A 24,624-nucleotide genomic window follows, 5' to 3' on the forward strand; every position below is an offset into this window, starting at 1 on the left:
TGTCCAGGAAAGACTGGGGAAAAAGAGAGAAAAAAGTGGAAAACAAGGGGGAGAGGGAAAATTAGAGACAAGGCAGCACCAATTTTAGTCCTGCTGCAAAGGCAGGATGGCAGCGGCTGTGTGCCCTGCAGTAGCCTCATCTTCTCATGGCTAAGATGATAAAGCCGATAATTGCCACAGACCTTTGTGTCAAAAGTTCCTCGACTGCATCATTTACCTGCGCAGAAAAGGTAAGACTGGGGTTTTGCAGGTCTCCTTAACTGTTCCTTCCACATTTTCCTGATTCAGCTGTAAAAATAAAGGCTGCTTGCACACCTCTGCAACCAAGAGCACAGACCATCAGGCTGGATTAGTACCCAGAGTCCTGACAGGGGCCAGCCCCGCTGCTACAGCACTGGTTGAAAACCGAGTTCACCGCTGGTTTAATCCTCGGAGGCTCAAAGCCGCGGGCGCGTGACCAATCTCAAGGAAGGCCCAGCCGACAGTGGCATTCCTGGGGGAAGCAAAGTCCACTCCCCTCTAAGTTCGTTTTGAAACCTGCACTTTGCTCATCTGAAGAGGAGAGGATGGAACAGGTGGGCAGGGAGAGGGAACAGGGACGATCCCTGGGAGTTCTGATGCTTCAGGGCTGGGGGTAGAGCTGGTGGTGCCAACAGTGAAGGGGTAGAGATGAGTGCTCTGTCTTTCTGAACAAGGATCAAAGGGAGGTAGAACCGACGGGTTGGCCTTCCTGGCCATCACCTTCCAAGGAGCTGCATGCCCTGCCAGTTGCCCTGAGAGGGCTGACCAATTCAGGGAGCAGAGAGGCTGTTTTGGCTATAACTCCCTTGGGAAATGGGAAGACAGGACAGAGAGCAAAGGATTCTAGCTTGGACACACTCCCGTCCAGCCCAACCCAAATATCAGGAATTGACCTGGCACCACTCTGTACTCCTGACACTGTTGTTTTTTTTTTCAAGCAGGCTTTGGGGCATTTCAGCTCCTGGCAGCAACACAAAGAACAAGGCAAAGCCACTCACTGCCTGACAGTCAGAACAAAAGGACTCTCCTGTTTCAGGAGTTTCTCCCCAAACCACATCCTACTGCCTGCAAGTGCACAAAAGCTGCCTGGCAATGCCAAGCACTGGCGGGGAAGAGAGAGCACAGCTCCCAGCAGGTCACAGCTTGGGGTCTATGTTCAAGAGCTCTGTGTTTTCATCCCTCACAGGCTGAGCACCCTGAGCAGTGAGTTGGAGGCCTCATTCCACTGTTCTGTCATGACAACAGGGGAAAAGCTGAAAAAGCAACACCCTGGTTGCCACATCACCCCCGTCCCTGAGGAGACACAGGTCACTGGTGGGACACCACCACCACCACTGTGGATAACAGCAGTTCTACTTCATCATAAAGGCACTGGGAGAGTGCAAGATTTTCCCACAGGAGCAGTTTATTCCTAAATAATGGGGAAATGCACACCAACAAAACGGTGGGACCATCCCCAGGCAGCTCTGCTAATGACAACACATTTTGTACAGGATGAGTCTTAAGGCAGAACCCCAGAGCGAAATAAAGACACAGAGGGAGCTTTTTCATTCTAACATAGAACAAATGCTTTTATTGCACTGTTAGAAAACTCTGCATAGTCCCAACAAACAGGATCCCCCCTCCAGTGACTCAGAACTTTTGGCTTACAACAGCTGCCGCAGCTCAAACAGCTCAAACACAAGCACAGGGTGCCTGCAAAAGGAAATGCCAACAGGGCACTTCGTTAACAAAGTCAACAAAAAAACCCACCACCAACACAATGGGCTGATCTGAGCCCTCACAGTTGTCATCGACACTCATCCAGCCCTGACACTCCACACAAGGGGAGAAGAAAGTTTGTCTTCCGGTTGTGAGGGGAATATCCTTTGGGGTGGTGTGATGGCCCCGAGCCAGTCAGCTCCTGCCTAGCACAAACTCACAGCCCTGTCCCGGCTCCTCACTACCAGGATTTGCCTCTCCCTCTCCGAGAAAGGCTCCTGCGTGATTTCTGGTGCCAGCTGGAATACAAAAGGCAAAAGCCAGCTTGGCTTGACCACAACATGCAGCTGCACTGCCCACACGACAGAATGTGAGCTGCCGCCCCTCGCTTTCTCCTCCTCACTCAGCCCAGGCTCCTGCAAGCAGGAACCCGGCTGGATCACAACGTGCAACCTGTGGAAGTGACCATTCAGGGAGCTGTAAAAGTATCTGACAGCCCAGTGACAACACGCAGCACTGTGCACAGAGGAGCCGGGCTCTTGTGCCATCACAGGCCCAGGGGTCGCATCTAGAAAGTTGTCAGGACAGAAGAACCTCTGGAGCTGGGCTGGGCCCTGTGGTGCTGCTGGGGCCTGTGCCTCAACGCTACAACAGTTGTCCAGGTCCTTCTCATTACTGCCTCACTTTCTGCCTCAGAAGTGCAATACTGCTTTTTATTCACTTATATTTACAAAGAACACAGCTCGGAAGCCAAACTGCCCCCTCTCCCACTCCAGCACTACCCGATGGAGGCCCCGGGCAGGTCAGCAGTGACACTGTGGCACAGCGAGTGGTCTGTGGGCTATTTCACGGTCACGGTCGAGGCCCCATGAATGGACTCCATCACGGCCGCAAAGCGGCTGCAGAGGTCGTAGGGGGTGTTGGGCCGGATCTTTGGGGGCTCTTTCAGCACAATGACCTCGTTGGAGCCTTCGAGGAGCCGGGGCAGCAGCTCGCCCAGCTTCATCTGCAGCTTTTCTGTCAAGGGGGAGAGGAGGAAATGGTCAGTGGCAGCAGATGGCAGAGGGCTCCAGGCCATGAGCTAATGGGCTGTGCCACTGTGACGCCTCTTGCAGACTCCTGTCCCCGCACCCAGAGCTGCCCAGCCCATCACCGGGGATGAGCAGCACCTGCTGACCAGAGGAGGTATCGCAGCAGCTGCCGCCCAGCTCGGCCAGTCCTCATCCTGCCCGCCTACCCAGGGCTCTTCGAGGGAAGCTCCACTGCCACCTGGCTGCCAGGGGCCACGGCCATGTCCCACCAGGACACACAAAAGGCGCTGTTGTACTGGCTGTCAGGCCAGGAATCACTGGGCAACGCTCAAATATTGACTGTGCTTTGGAGGAGAACAGAGCCTTCACAGCCCGCTCCCCTTCGGACGGGGCAGCTCAGCCCACATGGAGCAGACACTGTCTGCTCCCAGTGAAGGTCTGTGCCTGGGAATGGACACACAGATGCCACTGGAGTGTGTGGTACAGCACAGGCACCTGGGGTGAGAAGAGCCAGCAGCACAGCTGAGACAGCTCATGCAACCCAGGCGGGGTGAGCACTCATCTTCTGGTTCTTTAAAATCCTCTGGGGGTCACAGCCAGCCCAACAATGGAACACTGGTGTACTGAGATAAATGTATCCAATTTTAAATTTTACAACAGTATTCTGAGAATAAACCTCTATGTTTTTGCATTATTTTCCTTCATCAAGTTTACCCTCTGCTAGTGATAAACCCCCCAAACCTTCACACACAGATCAGGGCAGGTCAGGACCAATTAAACTGAACAGAAATGACCCGAGGGGAATCACAGAAGCCCGACTCCAGAATGAATTACAGATCAAGAAGAGCTGCCCAGAACCACCATTCAGCTCTACAACAACATACCTCTCTTCAGAACACAGAGATGCTCCGAATCTGCTCCCCCACCCAATCTCCCACAACCCTGGCCTCTGATAACAGCTGCTGCTCCCTCCTGAAGAGGAGTGTGCCATGCCACTGAGCATGTCTGCATTCACCTGCCATCCCTGGGTACCTCCAGTCAGGGAGAAACCCTAACAGAAGACCCAAGCCCCCTGAGGGAACACTAAGCCATTCTTGGGACATCAGCTGTCCCATTTCAGGGAAGAGAGATCCTTCTGCAGCTTAGTTTAGTGCAAAAGATTAAATTCTTCTGTAACAGAATTCAATGGGTGATTCAAATTGATTTCTCCTCCCACAATCAGAAAGGCCCCTATAGTGCAGATGCCAGGAATTTAAAGAAGTGTTTTTAATGGTCCTTTAATTCTTTCCCAGTTCAGATCCAGACACTGCTCTGCCCATGATCAGCACAACAAAGGTAAGGCCAGCAGCTGTTCCCTACCGTCCATGTCTTCTCGTCCCAAATACGAGCACCAGTGGTTCCTCATGACCTCGATGGCCTCCAGGTCCTCTCTGGAGATATCAAAGTTGTTCATGAGGTGCATGCAAGGGATGATCTGCTCATTCAGGATGCTCACGCCCTCTGACACATGAGCTTCTTCAGAGCTGACGAACAGAGAGGCTGCCACCTCATTCAGCTTCTGGAGGCAAAGGGAGAATTGGGGACAGACTTGTAAAGAGCAAGCATGGACCATGGATAGCCAGGAAAGGCCCAGCTCATGCCCTGCACCAGCAGCCATGCAGAGGACAAGGACTAACAGCACCAGGTGCTGGGCTCTGGTGGAACAGCCACCTTTAATCATGGGAACCACACCATAGAAAACAAACTGGTAAATGTATATATTCATACACATACATGTAATTTTCTGTATCTACATACAGAGTGCATATGGCTTATTTACAACTCTGGTTTTAAGATGCCAAGACCTAGATCTGCCTTTGCCTGAATTCCCTGAGAGCTGTATGGCATGCTCTTTCACTGAATTATCATTATTATTATTTCCATACTGCTGCTGGTACTCAGCAAGGGGCAGACCCACAGCAATAGACACAGGAGAGACAGTTACACTGGTCTTGGCTACCACGGTGCCCCGGCTGCTCCCTCCCCTCCTCTCCAAGAGTGAGAGCTGAGAGCTGAGCTCCTCGATACAAACCAGGAGACACTTCCTTCTGTACAGGGCGATCAGTGACTCGTTCACACCTCGGTTGATTCCCTTCAGCAGCAGCTTCTCGTTACTTTGGTAGGCGTGGACCAGGTAGGTGAGCGACTCCTGGTACCTGGGAGAAGAGAGTCAGCTCTGCAGGCCTTGGGCTCTGCCAGGGCCATGACTGCAGCCAGTCCCTTGGCTCACCTCAGGAAACCTTTCCCGCTGGGCCGGCTCACTAGCACCAGGCCTGATGGGAAAAGCTGTATTTCCTCACAAAAGCACAAATGAACAGATGTCCCATGACAAGCCATTCCTGCTCCTTTTTGTCCGCAATGCCTAACGAGCATCTTGGCAGAGCCCCTTAAAGCCAAGTTCCAGTACAACAGTTTCATTTATTTTCTGCGCCGCACTTTGAGAGAACACTCCAAGTGCAGAAGGTCATGTTTTCAGGTCCCTCACATATTTCTGGCTTCTAAACCCCTGCCCCAGGTGAGAAAACAGAATCGCTGACAGGGACTAGGACAATTCAGGGAAGCTCTAACCTGCTCTTGCCCAGCCTCGTGTCAATTTGCCCACCTGAATTTGGTAGTTTTTCACTGTGAACCACCCCAGAATTCAATTCTGTTTCCATCAAGGAATAATTTCGGAAAGCCTGTTTATTTTCTGGATTAGAAAAATGACTTTTCTTTCCTAAAATGACACTGTTCTCTTCCATCTTGCACAGTTTATGTAAAATACAGTTTCTAGAGAGGTAAGGAGGAAACCAAGGCCCTTTGGGTCTAGAGGACTCTAAAGTGTGTGTTTACACAAAGCATAATGTCCACTTTGAGACAATTTAATTTTAATAAAGGGGCCTGAGGTGAAAAATCCCAAAGTTATGGCAGTCATTCCTGAAAACCCATCTCTGGAAAATAAAATATAAAGCTCTACTTCCCAGACAAAAAACTTAGGAAAAACTCTCAGAAACTGTCAGACAGCTGGGACAGCTGGCCAGCAGCTCAATCTCATATTTGAACTGTTAATCAAGGTTGACTCTCAATTCAAGAAAGGGCTTTTAGCAGGTCAAAAAGAAAGCCAGTCCTGGCCTCAAACACAGGATTGAACACAAACTGGCCATCACGGGTTGGAAAGAAATTCTGTCAGAGTGGCCTTCACTTTTAGCTACAGCTTATCTTGTCCAAACACACAATTAGAGGAACTTACTTTCTATTCTGGTAGAGCTCCAACCCCGTCAGCAGGTAAATGGACACCTTACGGAAAAGGCTGTAGTCCTCGTGCCATCTCTGTGAGGAGCAGGAGCGAAGCAGAGCGTCAGCCTCACCCCGAACACCCACACGCACAGTTTGGGGTCCCCTGTGACTCTAAAGGGTGTCAGATTTTACCCTCTCTAGTGATTAAACGTCTCTCATAAGTGACACGTAAATGAATTTAGCCAACTGCAGACACTCCTCCAAGCTCAGGAGATTTCCAGCGTATTCTTTCTCCCGCAGCCCCCTCCTGCAGACGCACGCTGCTGACAGGTGAACCCCGGGTTTGCCAGCACAGCTCCATGCTGTGCTCCCCATTTCCCACTTCGGACAGTTCAAGTTGGGATAGTGTGAAAGATCAGAGGCAGCTCTCTAGTCCCTTACCCTGTACTCCTCCATGTCAACGTCGTCAGGACCGATTTCTCTCAGCTTTGCTCGTGCCACCTTCATGATGCTGATGGACCTGCTCCATGTGAGCAGAGAAGAGAAAAATCAGAACAGTGGCCCCAGCTGCATGCAGGTGAGAAAAGCCTTCCCTGGAATCCTGGGCACCCACCGCTCGTCATAGCTGAGGTTTTTGTCTGCAAACTGCTCAAGGAGGGTCCGTTCCACCACCTGCTGTGGAGCGTTGTTCTGCAAGAAGTAGATGAGCACGTGCTGCAACCGGGCGTCGTTTTGGGGGGTCGGGGTCTCTTTGGAAAGCAGGTACAGCCGGGAGTACTCCTCGTGGAACGCCTGCCAACGGAACACACACACGGACATATCTACCTGTCCACCCGTGGGAATGCCACAGCAGCTGACAGGGAGCTCAAACCTGTCCTATTTGATGGGATTCCCATGGTGACATCAAGCCTGGTAATATTCCGGTGGTGAACGGAAGCCCACAACATCTCAACTACAAACCAATGGCCCCCACAGCCAGGAAAACCCTGCACATGAAGTGCGTGCTTCCAAAAGTGCTGGGGAGCCCAAATGACTTTGAGAGAGGGGGTACAGCTGCCTCAGACAGGTTTGCTGACTGTCCTGCAAGTGCTCAGGCTGCAAAAATCAACTGCCGCACACTTGCACCTGGGGGAGGTGCAAGAGTACCTTGTGATTTATATTCCCATAGATTACCACCACGGGTGATTCTTCCCATGTGGCATTTTTAGTTAAATCCACCTGCTTGTAAAATCTAACATCAGCTTCAACATTCAGCAGTGCTTATGCTCTCAACACCCTCTGTTCATGCAGACATTTCTCGAGGACACGTTTGACAACAGAGGTCACAGTAAGGGAGCATGTTGAGGACCAAAAAAACAAATTTCACAGTACTAAAAGAATAAGCAGGGAAAAAGTTGCTGTTTGCCCTGGGAGGAGTGAGTTCTTTCTTGGAAGCTCTAAAAGTTGTTTTGAACAGACAGATATGTCATCACAGTAAGAGAACAGGAACTAAATGCAGGACAAAGGCCATTAGCTAGAAGAAAAACTGCACAAATCGTTCCCTTCACATTCTTGATCTGTCAGTACAGCACAGATTCCCCATTCTAAGAAAACAGATATCCATACTATTGGATTTAGCAAACAAATCAATACCTTAACAAGCCCTGCTTCAGACCCATCGCGATCAAAGGTCTGGCGGGCTTTTGCAATAGCCAGGATGACACCTTGCATGGCTGGACTCAGCATCACCTACCATGAAAGCAGGAGAACAGACACAAACAAGAACAAGGAAAACAGTAACGGACAGGGAAAGAAGAGAAAGACACGGTGAAGAATGGAAGAAACTTTCAAAAGATAAGGTTTAAAGGAAATCATACGAGTACAGGTGTGATAACTGGGGTGAGTTACTTGCATTCTACTGACTCTATTGATAACATGCACTTTACATGCAGGGCTTTTCTTAGGCATTTAAAGATCTAAAGGTTCGTCACTCCAAGCCTTAAATTTGAAAATTAAACAAGTGAGAAGGCAAAGCCTGCTGGCCATGTCCCCCGTGTCCCACTCAATCTTCCTAAGCCATATAAAAGGAGAGCACAGCAATTCCTTGTGCCAATTTCACACAAGCGCGTCAGACATACTCAAGGAGTGACAGCCTCAGTGTTTGGGTGAAATCCAACTGCACTTGTGAAAGAGACAGAACTTCCAAAACACTGCTTGAACACGTGTGTGTGAGTGGTTAAATGGTCAGACCCAAAAAAAGCAGTGGGCAGAGTATGTAAGTTCTGCTGTTAGGGATAAGGTCTTTGAGAGAGGGGACAAAACTGTAACTACAGCAAGCAAAGAAGCTTGTAAAAAAATTAACAGAGGTGGGATTAATTATGATACAGTTGTGCCAGAAAAAGGACTTAGGACCAACGTGCAGATCGACCAATTGAGCACTCTTATAGAGCTGCCTTTCTAATGGCATTTAGAAATGGAATTATGGAACAATTTGGTCTGTCCAGCTTCCTTTCCACAGTGGGAAAATGCACTTTGTACAGGGCATTGTTCCTGTGACAGACACTACCACACCCACCCTTAGGGCAGCTCAAAGCCAGCTAACTACGGGCTAACAAGCGGCAGTAATTAACCCCTGCACTGGGATCTGTACCTCCTCATTATATCCGTCTGCATCAGATCTAACGGGAATCTTCCCCACACTGGGGATTTCCACTTCAGAGACCTGTGAGCTAGTTTGGGCAGCAGCCTCTGCTTCCTGAGAATCCTGGGGCTGCTCTGCCTGAACTGTGAGGGCTGTTTCTCCCGGCTGGGCCTTCAGTGGCTCTGCCTCCTTGGGCTGTGGCCGAGAAGAAAAAGAAGAAAGAGAGTAAGAAAATCCAAAGCAAAATACAGGAAAGCCAAAGGGGACTGAGTTAAACGTGGCTACAGAAGTTCATAGAAATGGGAAAAGCAAAGGTCTGTCAAGAAGACAAGAGACAAGGGGCTGGCTTCTGGGCCAGGGCTCAGCTCCTACCTCGCACAGAGCTGCCTCGACGCCGTTCTTCTCGTAGGCGTCGGCAGTGTTGGCGATGGCCTTGGCAGTCTGCTCCTTGGCAATCCTGGCGTGCTCCGAGGACAGGGAGTGCACACTCTGCTCACAGACCGACAACTGATCTGTCAGGACAGAGGTGTGGTACCAGTGAGCACCGGCTGCAACACTTCTTCTCCTCTCTTGTTCTAAAACGTTTTGCAGCTTGTCCATGCAGTGTTACACAGCTGCTGCCTTCATCCCAGAGGTGAAGGCACTTCACGTGAGTGTGTGCGTACCCCTTTCCAGTGGGAATGGCACATGTCATCAGGGATTGTCAAGTAACGTTTCCCACTCCAGAGAACAGCACTTGTCCACTTGATATTTATGAAAAAAAGAAAAAGCTGGAAGTGAACTGAGATTAGCCCATGATGATTAAGTGAACAAGAAACAGCATTTCTGGGGACAAGCCTGGAAGGATGCACATGCAGAACTAGAACAGCCTTTCGTACTGCAAGGGCAAAGCCTCCAGCAGCTGCCTTTGCTGCTTCACCCACAGCTGCTTCTGCATTCTGAGACATTTGTGCAAGGCTCCAACCCAATGGCACTGGCAACCAGCTGGCTGTTACTGGTTCCAACACAGTTTGCAAATTCAGAGTGGGATTACCTGGTCCTGACTCAGAGAAGTCCTGCAATTCAGAAGCACGTGAAGGCTCCATCTGCGGAATCTTGCAAGATTGCTCCTCCTCCCACTCCTCTGCCTCCTGCTCCAGGCGCCAGTTGTCCTCCTGGATGTGTTGTCTCAGTGCTGGGGTCAAGGCTTCCACTTCTTTCTGGATCTGTACAGCCTCTGGGCCCTCATCCTCATCTGGAGGAAATGCAAGACCAGCATAAAGAAACACACTGTGGCAGGACACCACCCCTTAGGGACTAAATACACACACAATATTATGGGCAGCCACAAGCAAACTGGCTGAGGGAGAAATGGGGAAACCCCCCAACTTTCTACTGGCTTTGTAATATAAGGTGATCCAGAAGCAAAGGTGCAAAAATAAAAAATCTACAGAGTTATCTGAAACAAAACCTAGTTTTGTTCTACCACTGGACAGCATTTTAACACAGAGCAATTCCAGAAGCAGCGCCTGCTGATGCAGGTCAGACACATCCTGATCCAAGGGCTCCAGTCATACAGGGAACAGCACTGAACTGTCAGCTGCCAACAGCTCAGCCAGAGGTGTCACACCTGCAGCACCGCACAGCAGGTGAAGGTAGGGATGTGCATGGGTTTTATAGTATAAATGTCACACTGGTATTTCTCAATGCTTTTTAGATCTACTTCAATATTCACTTCTAAAATAGCACAAAACCCAAGCAGCATCAGCTTTAGACAAGATCTAAAATTTATCAAAAGCAAATGGCAATTCTCTACAGCAGATATTTCTTATGCACTCATTGCAAAAGCAAAGTGTTTTTAAAAATCAACAAAAATTGCATTAAATAGGAGAAAAAAACACCCCATGGTTTCATTTCAGAACTGTCATAGGAAAACAAAGAACAAACTCTAGATTCTCATCAGCCACACTTAGCAATGAACAGAATGATAGCTCTCCATTGTTTCCTTCTATGTATTACATCAAAATGAGCCATGGATGAAATTATTGGGTTCTTGTACAGCTGTTTGCCATGTCTAGTGCCACGTGCACTGCAATTTCTCCACAAAACTACTTATACACTGGTACTGCAAATACACTTGTAAGTCTGAGCCACTAAGATACTGTTACCTCACACATGGAGAAAGGCTGCACAAAACTCAGCCTGTTTACATTCAGTATAATGGAATCACCAAAGACCAAACAAATGACTCAGGAAATGTGATAAAAATGGGAGAGATAAAGAAGCAGGTAATTCACATGCCCTCAGTAAACAAACACTGCCATATAAACACCAACACTACATGCACTATGAAGGTGGCAAAAGGGCAGCCTGAGTTTGTACGCATATAAATAATGCCTGAGGTGCTGTTCCCTATCTCACCTGGATGGCTCTCCCTGCAGTTTTCAGCCCTATCAGGGATTTACAAATTAATTGAGTACAAAGTAGATTATTTCACTCCTATGCCAGGTGAAGTTTTGTGCTTTGTCACAAGACAATCGGTGCCATAGGGAAGCTGAGGAACACAATGATCACACAGCCCAGAGGGACACACCAACACGCAAACATCTCAGTACCTGCACCAACACAGGACACCTGGTCACTGATGTACATCAGGCAGTAGGCACTGGTGTTCCTCAGGCCTCCAAACGACTCTCGCTCCAGCTCTTCCCATGATGACTCTGTCACCGAGATGTCGTTGTATTTGAGCCACCTTTTCCGAGGCTGGTTGTATATGAAGGCCCAGTAATGCCCAGCATTTGCTTGCCCTTCATGGACCAGGACTGCGTGCAAATGATAGGGAACCTGCGAAGTGACACCGACATTGTTCACATGTGCTGTTAGGGACTGACTCTGCCTGATCTCTGTGCTGAAACAGCAGGGGTGTTCAGAGGTGTAGCCTGGCACAAGAACTGAGCAATTTGATAAATTTTCTACTACGAGCTGATTTTTAAGGAAAGAAGAAACAAGATTTTCATAAATAAATCGTACTCTGCTTCATCACTAGGAACTTTACAATATATCGAAGAGGGCAATTTAAACTGACAGCTACTAACAAAAAAAAGTATCAGCAAACGGGTTTAATATTTAGGTACTGAAGCTGCATTTCCTACCTGCTGTAGGAGAGGGTCAAGGTACATTTGTTCCATGGACAGGTTGGTTCTGGCAATAGACTCCTTCAGATCTGCCAAGAACATCACCAATGAGAGAAATGCCTACAAATTAATGACTACTCATCAGGCTATGCCAGCCCCTTTCACTTCAGAGAGTTTGAAGCCAGGCTGGAACTATAAGATATACTCAACACCAGAGCTCAAAGAGGGACAAGAATATTTGTGGTTCAAGCTGTATCCAGCAAAGCAACAGAGGTGAAACCAGGCTGGTATTCAGGAGAAAAATTACTACAAATGCATTTGGGGCCAACCTTGCACATCTTGTTTGATCTCGTTTCTCCATCGCTGCAGACATGTCCGAACCAGGTTCAGCTCCTCCTCGGAGACCACGTGGGGAGCTGGATGTTCAGACAATTCTGCTGGTGGAACAGAAGGCTGGAGCTCCATATTGGAGTTTTGCTGTGGTGAAGAATTTGCCAAAAAGAAAGCTCCATCTTCAGTACCAGTATCCGTCCTTTCTAATATGCTGTGGAGCAAAATCCAAGAGTAGTGGACAGTTTTTTCAATCTTTCTCTTGTTTTCCCTCTTTTTGGAAAAGAATACTGAATAAACCAAACAAAAGTTACTCCTGAGCTGGAGTAGGACTTCCCTTTCAGGGTGGTACAAAATGTAAAGGGAAAAGTACACTGAAAGGTGCTTCTGCCTTCACAGATCAGACTAAAATACAGGACAAATACAAGGGAAAATTCTTATAGAATTCTGTAAGCACAGATCCACAATGAGCAATTCTAAAAATTTCTTTCATTACTACTAAGAAACTCGTGTATTTACTCAGCTTAATTTAGATTGTTAAACCAACCATGCCGGCCTGGGATATAATAATCCAATATTGCTGTAATTTACTGGTTGACGAAGCAAAAAAATGAATAGTCTAACCAGAAAGAGCATGTAATTTAACTCAGACTTGCTGCTTAGACAAGGAATATGGGGATGCTTTCGGACAAGGAGAAAGAACATGCAGTGTTCTATTTAAACCAACAGAACCAAATGACCAGCAAAGCAGGGACCCACTACCTGCACAAGCACTTGTACATTAGACATCGTGCTCACCAGTGCCCAGATAAAAAACCCACTTCTGGAATGCCACCCAGGAGCATTTAGCTGGGAGGTGAAGTGTTCTCCTGTGAATCCTTTTTATTTTTGTTTACTGACCCATTGGGCTGTGAAAGCACGTCCGAAACATGAGGCTCGGCTTGGGAGTGCAGGAGTGTTGTCTGAGAGCCCTGAGCAGAGGGAACAGCCACAGCTGGCTTTGTAGTGATGAACTCGAGCATATACTGCAGCATGTCAGGCAGTGGAAAGCGGGCTGGGCCAGAGCCATATTCCATGTACCTATGGAAAAATGCAAGGTGTTGCATGAATGAAGGAATGAGACAGGTTAAACCTCAGGGGACAAGAGAAGAGCAAGAGGGGAGAAAACTGCTGGGATGAAGACAGTTTAGCAAGTGAAGGAAGGAGAAGAAAAACCCAGGTGACCTTGAAAGCCTTGAGGCTGTAGGCACTGCTTTGCGCTATCAGCAGGTTTTGGCCACAAACACAAAACACAGCACCAATCTGGAGACAACTAACCCCATGCCAGCCAGAGCCTGTGGGGTGCTGCCCATGAGGCCTGGTTGCACCCTGTGCTCTCACTGCCACCAGAACATCCCCGAGCACAGATGGTACTGGGGCTGCTGTGACACAGCACAACCCTCTGCTGCCACTTGGCCACAGAACTGCCACTTCAAAATACCAACTGTGAGTTCCACGCTGAGAAAAAGGATTTTTACACAAAGTACCTGGGACATGAAATCTTCTGGTTGTCCCCAAACCAGGTCTTCCCTATTAGTCTCCTTCCTCCTCCTGTCAATAATGCCAAACTCTAAGCAGGAGGGGATCTCTAATATGCACAGTAACGTAAGATTCTTTTTAATGTATTACTGGGCTTCCACGCCTCCCCTGCCAATGCACAGTGGCAACTGCGCTCTTTAAAGAATTTATTCCTGTAACAGTATCAGTAATATTCAGAAACCACAGCAGCTACAGGATTGTTTTTGAAATCTCACTTCCCCCCTCCACACTTCTCAGAACAAACCCGGTGCTGTTCCTCCTTCCTCTACAAGTTTCTCTGTTACTGGAAAGCTCATTTAAAAGAAAACATTTGCACACTTCCAGAAGGCACAAAACCAAAGCCAGCTAACTACTCACCTTTCTAGTTTCTGTTGCAGAATCACCATTTTCTCCTTCAATCTCTTCATTTCTTCTCTCTTTATCTGAATAAGCTCTTTATTGCAGTAGAGGTACCTAAACAGAAATATAGAGCCCCGTCAGTAGGGTGAGATTTGTTTACTTCTAACACCCACAATCTTCTGTAAACATTTTAGAATCTTTCCTTGCTCATCCAAACAATCTTTTAAATTTCTTTATTTACAACAAACCAACAGCTTTAAACATATCGTACAACAAGGCAACTCACCTGTCCATATAAATAGTCTGGGGAAACTCTAGCTTGGTGTGAATTTTCTCTGGCTGTCCTAGTGACTGATTGAACTCAAATCGGGAGAGTTCAAAGGTCAGAACTGGTGGGAGTTTTGTAAACCAGCGCTGTAACAAAAGCAGAAATGCCCCCAAAGGGACTTGTTTTAAGATGACTGCTAATGGCACATTTTAGACTGATACCATATGATTATAGACTGATTTAAATGTCTCTGTCCTTAGGCACTGAATCAGGTTTTGTTTGTGAAGTCAAAAAGCCAAATTTTACAAGTAAAAATTTATGCTTCCATTTTACATTTTTACTGTGAAAAAGCCTCAGAATTGCTCTCAAAGTTACTTGTCATTGTCTGATGCATCCAGTTTGATGCATTACTAAGAAGTCCAGCACTGAATTTCACAAATTAGCAGAGGCTACACACACTCTGCACATCAGCCAAGAGCCCCCAAGAGAACTCTTTTCTGAGATCATGTGCAATGATGAACAAACCAGGAGTCCTCCCACTGCACTGAGTTCCTTATCCTCTCTCACTCTAACTATAAACTCCTTGATTTAGGGGATTCAGAGAAGACTCCCACTTTCTGTAGCTTCATACACTGTTTCAAAGAGCCACGCTGAAAGAAGAATTCACAGTTGAATTTACAGTTCCTCTCTCTCTTCTTGGGTTCACAAATACTTGCAGCATCCACTGCCAGAAACTTCTTTCACCTATTTCAGCTTGGCACCACCCACTCCATGCTCCCCCCTCTGGACTTGGGATGAGCACACTAAGCTCGTTTTGCTTTGTGAGATTCATGTTAGGTGTGCTGCCACAATAAGCCTCTCCCACACCAGAGTTTTGTGAGAAGGAGCCCACAACCAAAGAGGAGGAATGATTTACAGTCCTGTTGTCTGCGAGAAAGGTAAACTCTCGTTAATCCCAGTGTTGCTTTGAGCTTCAGCACACTTATCTAGGTGCTTGGGAGACAAAATCACCTTATTCCCTATGTCTTCTATCATGCCACCCACTAGCCACCATATCCTAGGAAGTGAAATTATCCAGTCAGATTTCTCAGAAATTAGGCCAGAGCCTTTTCCTTCTATCTATGCAAAGAATGATTAAAACAACTCCATGATCGGTCAAATTTCCCTTAATTTTAGACAAAGGATTTGGAGGAACTAAAAAGCTTGGATTGAAATTAACCTGGCCAATGAGCTGCTGTGTCCCTTTGTCTCCAGTGCCAGCCCACACCAGCTTCACCTACATCCCCTGTAAATACACCTGAATGGCTTCAGGCAGGAACCAGGAAAACTCAGAACAAACATCTGAGTCCAGAGTTGGAACAGGGCTCACCCGTCCAGGACTTCATTTCTCCTTTGCTATTTTAAACACAATTTTCAGACATTCTCATAGAACTGAAATACCTTCACTGCCCCACCTACACCAAACACCTTTGCCAACATCTTCATGTTGTTTCCCAGCCTTTCTCAAAGCTAACTCCAGCTGCACTTACACAGAGGATGCTGAATGTAATGGTGCACCTTCACCTTCTGGTTTGCTGCAACTAAGTATTTTATGATTGATTTGTGATTAGTGAGATTAAAAAAAAAAAGAAAGAAAAAAAATCACCACAGTGAGAAAATACAAGTGAAAGGAAGAAAAACCCCAAAGCGCACACAGTATAACAGGGAGAAAGAGACAAATTCCAAATGGCATACCATGGAGTTAAGCACTGTACTTTTACCCTCCGAAAACATGGAGGCAGTAGGTCTCCCCCTACTCAGGTACAGGCAGGCTTCAACAGAAAGAGAGAGACTTCATCACACTTGACTCAGAAGCAAACGTTGACCTTTGCAATTCAAAATAAACTCCTTGAATTGGTTACATAGGACAACACATCTTTACGAATCAGCAAAGACTTAGTGTCTCACCATGTGACACTAAAATGTTAAGAGATTCCAGCTTTCCAGACAATATTTTGTTTTCAATTCTTAGGGAACACTCACAGTTGCCATTTAAAGTTATTTGTGCTGTGTGTGCTGCACTTCTCTGCAGCAGGCAACCAAAGGCTTGACAAAAAGAGGTAAAACTAACCTCCTGTCCATACTTCACTGACTCAGATGCTGTCGCCTCATCCATCTCTCCCTCCACCATGGCTCCTTCCAAGCACTCGCTCAAGTTCCGATAACCATTTACCTGAAGGGGATACTGACCAAAGGTCTCAATCTTGGAAAAAGTGTTGCCTGGATGATGGAAACCATACAAAAACCATGAGCTAGCTCAAGAGAACAAAGAACTCTGGTTAACTCTGAAACATTCAAATGAGTTAAAAAGTTGAGTCTACCAAAGCCTTAACTCACCTTCGTGGACACCCTCAGTCAGGAAAGTCCCATAGAAGAGCTGCACCATTGGGTTTTTAGATTTGTCCCCAGGGTTCCTGTTTCAAAAAGCAAAAGCACACATTCATTTGCAGCTGGAGGCTGCAAAAAACCCACAGGTAGTAATCTAAGCCTCTGCTTTGGGAGTCTACAGGCAAAAGTACAGTTTTCTATCAAAGCACAAAATACAGAGGAAGCTTCTTATCCATTTTCATGCTCTAAAGAACATTATAACACCTGCACTGGCAAGGGGGAAAAAAAGATGTTAAGGAGCCAGCTTCTGAAACGCAGTTCCAAAAACCCAGAGCTTTCCTGTTCACCAGCTCTACCAAACTCCCCTCCAAAGCTCATTTACTCCACAGGCTGCATAGGCGCTGACAGGAGATGTGGACACCATGGTTTGTAAGGACATTTTGAGCTTAAAGAGCCTCACCCATGGCAAATAAAGAACTCTCATTTGCTCAAAATTTTCATGTAAAGTCCTCCTATTTATTAAAACTCTCCTTAAAGTCAGGTCAAACTCCCGAGATCACCCAGGACTCACGTGACATTCACAGTGAGCTGGAACGCATCCTCCAGCCAGTCCAGTAGTTTGTGTGTAAATTCACTCACATCTTGCTAGAAGAGAGACAGAAGTGGAGAGTCAATTGTGACACCCATGAGAAAGTGTCCCCCTGGTCTGCTGGTGTCAGTGTCACAGACCCACTGAACACAACCCGACTGATACTGCTGCACCCACCCAGCTGAATTACATGTGAGACTGAAGTGCTGTGTGCTGATTTAGGCTGATAATGAACACTCTGCTCATCTGAACACTAGATCAGAGGAAATTATCGTGATCACTACCCGACTACGCAGATGGCACTGGGTGTGCTACGCTGGCTGGTTAATTAGCACACACGTACATTCTGCCTAAATGACACCAGGACAGCTGCTTGTCGGCTGACAAACAGGGGAAGAGACCTCTGGAAGCACCAGCAGGATGAAGCAAAATGGGATTGCTGTGGCTGTGACTGCTGGTTCAAAGAGAGCAAAAGGCTTTTCAACGTGGTTTTACCTGCGGTTCTTCAGCAGATCTAAACACATCCCTCAAGAGTTCCAGTGCTGCAGAAGGGTCTACGAACTTACGCCGTGTCCCCAGCATTAATGCAAACAGACTCTGAAGTTCTTGCATGAATGCGATATTTCTTTTTCCCTGCATTGCAAAAAGAAGAGAAGCCAAAGCCTTCCTGCAACTCAAACCAGCAGCATCTTAAAACTAAGTGCTACAGAACACCACATACACATATTGTAAAAGGTACCCAACAACTAAGGAAAGAGGTGACATGAAAAAGGGCAAAAGCAGGAAGACGTGCAGTGTCATTTCTGGGAATCCCCATCTTTTCTCCCAACAGACACATGAGAGAAAAAAGTTAACCAAAACAAAACCTTTAGGGGAAAGAGTGTCAGAAATTATAGTTGCTAAATCAGAAGGCAAAAGCTGGTGAATTTATTCCATCTGCATTTTAGGCTTTTTAGATAATTGAGAGTACGCATGAAAGCAAATAAAGCAAACTCTCTTAAATGGTGGTAGCCACAAGCTGGGATGATATAACAAGCAAAGGACTATTCTATGTATGCCTTTTTCTCTAAGTATTTTCTAAGCACCTTCTGCTGACCACTCTCAGAAGGTACTGGGGCTAGAGGGACCTGCAGACTGCCTCAAATACTGGTTCTTCTATTGTGTATGCAAACCAATGAATAATCTGGAGCTGCCAAAGAAGTTTTATGAGAAGAATTTCTCCCCATATGGCAGTTAAAGGCTCTAGAGGTCAGTGGTGCAAGAAGCAGCTCTTTTTTTTTCCTATCCTGATTCTGTCCTTGAGAATTATTTCCCAAATTTGTCTTTAACATAGCCAGATGATTTTAAAGCCATTAACACAGGCACAGTAGTTGCAGATGGCCCCAAATTAAATCTGCTTATAGAAAGAGCAGAATCCTACACCACAAAAGAGGGAAACTTGACAGTGTTACTGAATCAAAAACTTACAGTGTGACTACGACAACTTTCAAGCACTTTCTGTGAGAGGGAGTACCCCAGGACCAGCCTCCGGAATTCTGGCAACTGAAACAGAGACTAAAAGGAGAGGAGAGATAAAGCCCAGTCAGCATCTGCAAGGATCGGACTCACTGTAAGTTGACGCCCCGCTGTCACTCTGACCCCACAGCTTTATTTTGTGAACTTCTCCCTCCCCAGTGGCCCCGTGTTCACCTGTGTTACTGAACACACGTTTACAATGTTTACAGCCCCTGTGCTAGAACAGTGTGTTCCTAGCCACCCAAGGACAAAATCTCATCCTGCCATTTCTAGGACTTAGAAATAACCATTTTAGGAAAGAGCATTCTATTCTGCATAGGTAGCCTCAGAAAAGCAGTCAAGAACAAGCCTCAGTGAGAAAGGCCTATTTGCAGCTTTCTTACTTCCTCTCAGAGCTGGAGACAAATGATTAACATCTCTCTGCTGATGTGAAATTGTTAGGAGAGACAAATCTGCTCGGTTCCACTTACTGCTGTCTCTTCTTTAGGTCATCATTAATAATATACCTGCCTAGTTGTTCATTTGTCCAAGCATCTATGCCTGTGTATTCCATTAAATGGAATATGATACACCATGTGTTATGGAGCCAACAATAACTGCAGTAAAATTAAATTATCAGTTCATTTTGCCAAGCAAACTTCTATCATTCAGTAGGCACTTGGCCATCACTGCACAAAGCCCTGGGTATAGACACATAGATTCTCTGTATCTGTAGCTATTTTTAAGCAAAGCCTATTTAAAGCCTATTTAACTGCTCTTTGGCTCTTTCTGTGCAGGCCCAGAACACATCACAGTCACATCACATAAACCCAGAAGTTTCTGTGTTTGAGCAGGGTCACATTCACTCATCTGCATATGATGATCCCTTCACAGAGTTGCTGCATATTTACTTCTAACGGAGAAACGTTTTGACTCCAAGACCACAGCAAGTTTGCTATCAGAAGAAGAGAACTTTCTTACAGGTTACCTGTATAACAGCACTAAACCAACATGTATTTCCTATATTTTTCATTCCAACAGGCCAGTCACCGGCTCTTCTCCAGTCATTCTGCTTGGAGTTCTCTCCCCAGACCTCACAGCGTTTCCTTTTGGAGCGGTTTTTGTTTTCAGTGGAATGCGTGTCCTGTGGTCTGTCACGAGAGATGAACACTGTGCTGTAAAACACCCCCCGAAGATTCCCAACAGCTATGGGAATCAAACTCCCCTCTACCCAGTAGGTGTCCACCTGGTAGGTAATCCATGTTTGCTCCTCAGTTATCAGCTTAAGAACCCACTTATGATACCTGGGAAAACCAGAGCCCATTTACGGCCCCACTGACCTTTCAGCTGCATCCCTTTCTGCAGCCGGAGCTTTTGGTGATTCCAGAGGTCTGACGGTGTTGGCTGTGTGAAGGTTGTCTTGGTTGAGAGGGGCAGGTGCAGCACTAACATCTAGAAGAGAAGGCAGCGTTCTGATCAGTGTCCCACCACCAGCAGCAAACATTCTCTTTAAAAGGAACCTCTAGAAAACATCACACTTCACAAATACACTTTTTCAATTGATATGAGCAAAATTTTCTAGATCAGGTTTTAAACAGAAATCCCTGTTCAGATCGTGCCAGGCAACCCAAGAGCCACTGAGTGGGCTGGATGAGAACAGGGTAGAACACGCAGCTGTGTTCTGTGCCCAGATTTCCTTACAGCCAAATCCAGAGCTTGCAGGAACAGTTCAGAGCTCCTGAAATAATGAAATGGGAACACCAGCTTTTTAAGTGTGATGTGTCACCTACAAACGTTATTAGAACACTATTAAGAGATCAGTACTGGCAAAATCAGATCCTCACAGGAGCCAGAGGGATGTGCTGTCAGAAGCAGGGGGACAGATACTTCCCCTCTGAGCTCACACAAACATGTGAAGCCGTCAGGGCGAGCAGAGGTGACAGACTTACCCTGTGGGAGCTGTTTGCCCACCGCGCTCCCTTCCCAGGCAGAGGGCTCTGCAGCAGCCACGTCCTGCGTCGGCTCCTGAGCGTGCTCCTCTGTCAGGAAGGTGACTGCTTCCATCAGGTCTCCATTAGCAGCCTGATAGAATGATAGTGCAAAAATAAAGCACCAGTGAGGAGCAGAAAAGCAGCAAAGGATTTACCCTTTGCCTCGCATGCATCCAGGCTGTTCCTGGATAGCTCCCACAGGCACACACCGATCATTCTAATGAGGATCAGCTCAGCATCAGCCCACAGACACACCAGCAAGCATCCGACCTTGTGCTCTGTTTGGAGAGACCCTGAACTTGCCTGACTTTTTGGGCAAATGCAGAGCTCTCTTTCCCGAGAACAATGACAGTAGATACAAACCTTAAGAGCCGCGAGTAGGAGTGCTGAATTCTGGATTCCTGTGATCTCTTTCATCTGGTTTAAGAGCATCTGGCAATCCTATGCGCAAGAAATAAAGAAAGCTCATGTGAAAATGTGACCGGGATGGACATCAAGCTGTTTCTGCAAGGCTTGCTGAGGGCTCACTGGACCACTGTTTCTTTCCTTCCTCTCTAAGAGAGTGACACACAAGCCCAGTCACACTTGCTTGATGGAAATACCAACATCAGCTTGAACACTGCACTCAGGTTTTTTCCCCGCTAAATTCACAGACTAATGTTTAATCTGGTATATCCTCAGGAAAATGCAGGCAGGTCCGGGAGGACAGGTTACCCCTGCTGTTGGATGTGCTACATCTGCAGTGGGAAGGGGCTCCCTGTGCCCCCCCCCCGAGGCAGCAGCATGTGCAGCGGGACATATAAGGATCCCAGGGCACTGGTGGGAGCTATTTTCAGTCTGGTGGCACATGCCATTTGTGGGTGTCACGTCTCACTGACAATAAGGTGTCAGAGTGAGGGCCTGGGAGGCTGTTATTGCTCCTCCTTCACCCTCCACACAGGCCACTCAAGGTTTGGCGAGACATTCACTGCTCAAGGCCCCAAGCTACGGTTCACAACCCGTCCTTTGGCCAGTTCAGACACTTAAAAGACTACAAAAATTCTCTTTACCAGACTTATAAAATCTTTGCAGCCTTAGCTTAGCACAGGGTGGTAACTGCACTTGCCAAACCACAAATAATCTCAGTCAACAGCTATTGGGAGAGGCAGCTCTCCCCAGTGCTGCAGGTCCCAGTACCCCCAATCACAGCCACAGTTCAGCTGATGCTGCTGCCAACAGTTCAGCCTGGGTGACAACCAAGGTGTGGCTCCATAACACTGGCACTGCAGGTAGTATGGGAAGGACATTACAACAGGAACAACTGCAGGGACCAGGTTGCATATCCTGATTTACAAAGGCTGTCCCAGGATCCTGCTGTCAGCACAACCCAACCTATCCCAGCTCCTTAAGATCACACATTTAATTAATCTTAACCAGCAAAGCTGCAAGAAAATAAATTCAAGTTTCTATTTACTCTCATCACTGAGAAAACATGTTTTCAGGCTGCTGGAGAACAAGTTCCATCCAGTAAGTAGAGAGTGAACAACTTTTTTGAGTCCCCCACCCATACTGGTGACAGATGCTACTCCACACACAAAGACAGTACACATCTGTGTCAGCCGTTGAAACAAAAAACCTCCTAGATTATTTTTGGTGGGAATACCCCTAGCAAGTTATTCATGCTAGTCTCACCTAAAATACCACTCAACCTTTACAAGAAAAAGCACGTGCGCATGTGCACACTCCCCCAGCTTGTCCCACACGCTTTATTCCTGAGAAGAGCCAAGACACACTGGATGCCTGATGAGGAGCCAAGGCTGTGAGGCGTGGGGCGGGCACACTCTCACAAAGGCAAACCACTTAAATCATGTTGCTAATTTTGCTGTCTTAGCGTGTGCCGTGCGTGTCGGCCGACCCCACCTTACGCCGCAGGGAGGATTTTTTAAGTGAAGAAAAAAAACCACCCTCCCTAATAAACTGCAATACAATAATGAAATCCAAGGCAGGACAGGGCATGATTTTCTGGGGTTTTTCTGCTCCACCAGAAGGAGAACTCACAAAGGCTGCCAGGCTGCTGTAAGCATAAAAGCCAATTACTGATCCTGTGCTCTAAGTTACCACTTAATATTTCAATGATTCCAGCGGGATTTTATTCAGCCTTTGAGAAAAGTTTTGTGTTAACAACAGAGAGCTTATCCCATAACAGTTTTAAGAGGCTTGTGGCTGCCTACCAGCCCACAAAAGCCACTGGGAAGCACACTCTCTGCAACTAATTTGTTAAAATTTTGGGGAGTTTGTGGTTTTGTTGCCATAACTAGTTTGGTTATTGCTGTTTGAAGTTACACGCCATGGGGTTATAAAACGAGCTCCATAGCTGGTAATTAACACCAGCGTGCTACTGCTGCTAACATACTCTGCACTTGGAAACCCAAACCCAACCACGGCCCTACCTGCTGAAAAATAACTACCCAAACAAATCCTATTAGTATTAAATTACAGCAACAGGAAAAGAGTACAAAACCAAGCAGCTGAGAGGAAGGAGGGAACTATAGATGAAAATTACAAGGCTGGCCAGGAGCAATGGAATAGAAAGGTTTTGCATTTTCCTCGCTCCGAGGTGACTCCCCGTGCTCAGAAGTTTGTTTTGATGAGAAGCAGTGAGTGGGGAAGGGAGCACGTGCAGTGCGGGAGTTTAAGGCGGTTCCAGAAATAACCACGTGCGAGGAGGAGAAGGCGGCGGCATGGAAGAGGCACCCAGAGCCTCGGCCTTCAGCCTCCACACCTCAGCCACGCTTTTTATCGTGGGGAAAAACGGATACAGAGAGGGCTGGAAACCCGCAGGCAGCAGCAGGAACAAAGCCTGAGAGGTTTTCCCAAACCAGTGTCCATCATGGGAAGCAGCAGCGGGCAGCAACCTCCTCCTGCATGGACGCGACGCGTACAGCGGGCACCATTCGGTCACCGCCCCCGAGCGACCAGGGCACGGCTGCCACACTAATGCCACTTCTAACACACAACCAAAGAGCTGATACCCTCATCCCACTCACGGCTGTAACTCTGACCTCTCTGACACGCATCTCTCGGGTCCTGAGAGCACAGAGATGCTACAGAACAGCGCAGACCCCTGTGTCAATTCGGGACGGTCCGGCTGCAGCTCCCTGAGTGCTGACACAGCCTCGTGGCCAGGTCCGGGTCCTTTTTGAAACAATTTACGCAGAGCTCTATAGTTTGAGAGCAACAGTTTTTGTTAAGGGGTGGCGGGAGATGCCGTTCAGCGGCGGGGAGCGGAGAACACGCGTTCCTGCTCCCTGCAGAGGTGCGGGGTGTCTGCGCGCCCGTCGAGCCAACCGTGCCCTTTCCCGTTACCGGCGGGGCGGGGGCGACCCGCGCGGGGCCCGTTATTCCCAACGAAACACGCGCGGACCGGGACCGTTGTCCAGTGGGACGGGGCACCGCGGCCGGGGAGAGGGGGAAGCGCCGGGGACCGGCCCCGAGCGGCCGCGGGCCGCAAGCTCGGGGCGGAGCGGGGCCGCCGCGGAGGGAGAGCACGGCCGGCAACAGCCCCGGCCCCGCGCGGGAGTCGCCGCCTCCCTCCCGCCCCGCGCCCAACCCCGCGGTCTCCCCCCCGCTCTCACCCCGCCGCTGCCGCCGCCGCCCCGGGCCCGCAGCTCGGCCGCCATGGGCCCGCCGGCAGCGGCGCCGTCACCGCAGAGCGCACGCGCGGCCGCTCCGGTTCCGGCCGCACCGCCCGCCAGGGCCGCGGGGTCCGTGTGTCCATCCGCGGGTCCGTGTGTCCATCCGCGGGTCCGTGTGTCCATCCGCGGGTCCGTGTGTCCATCCGCGGGGTCCGTGTGTCCATCCGCGTGGCCGGCCCTGTGTCAGTGTGTCCATCCACGTGTCCGTGTGTCCCTCCGCGTGTACAGCCGTGTGGCCGGCCCTGTATCCGTC

General features: G+C 48.0%; 1 protein-coding gene across 5 annotated transcripts; it reads right to left on the bottom strand.

Annotated features, from left to right (window-relative positions):
• Positions 1 to 1,564: 1,564 nt before the first annotated feature.
• Positions 1,565 to 24,341, bottom strand: USP28 (ubiquitin specific peptidase 28). 5 transcript variants are annotated; one of them, XM_032709503.1, is made up of 26 exons: positions 23,724 to 24,062; positions 21,061 to 21,138; positions 20,656 to 20,788; positions 20,047 to 20,158; positions 19,695 to 19,857; positions 18,680 to 18,766; positions 17,708 to 17,845; positions 17,195 to 17,268; positions 16,633 to 16,709; positions 16,367 to 16,515; positions 14,275 to 14,402; positions 14,007 to 14,102; positions 12,972 to 13,151; positions 12,071 to 12,285; positions 11,760 to 11,830; positions 11,223 to 11,451; positions 9,662 to 9,862; positions 9,001 to 9,140; positions 8,638 to 8,823; positions 7,641 to 7,736; positions 6,622 to 6,800; positions 6,450 to 6,528; positions 6,022 to 6,101; positions 4,825 to 4,948; positions 4,113 to 4,311; positions 1,565 to 2,739 (listed from the first exon to the last, which is right to left on the bottom strand). In XM_032709503.1, exons 1-26 carry the CDS (start codon positions 23,751 to 23,753, stop codon positions 2,564 to 2,566), a joined length of 3,420 nt encoding a protein of 1,139 aa, XP_032565394.1. In that variant the 5' UTR covers positions 23,754 to 24,062; the 3' UTR covers positions 1,565 to 2,563. The 5 variants fall into 5 exon arrangements, with proteins under 5 accessions (XP_032565394.1, XP_032565396.1, XP_032565395.1 ...); XM_032709505.1 differs by lacking the exon at positions 23,724 to 24,062 and adding an exon at positions 24,312 to 24,341 and having other exon boundaries at positions 1,654 to 2,739; XM_032709504.1 differs by having other exon boundaries at positions 1,654 to 2,739; positions 23,739 to 24,061.
• Positions 24,342 to 24,624: the final 283 nt, after the last annotated feature.

Source organism: Chiroxiphia lanceolata, chromosome 23 (assembly GCF_009829145.1).
Source record: "Chiroxiphia lanceolata isolate bChiLan1 chromosome 23, bChiLan1.pri, whole genome shotgun sequence".
Taxonomy (NCBI): Eukaryota; Metazoa; Chordata; class Aves; order Passeriformes; family Pipridae; genus Chiroxiphia; species Chiroxiphia lanceolata.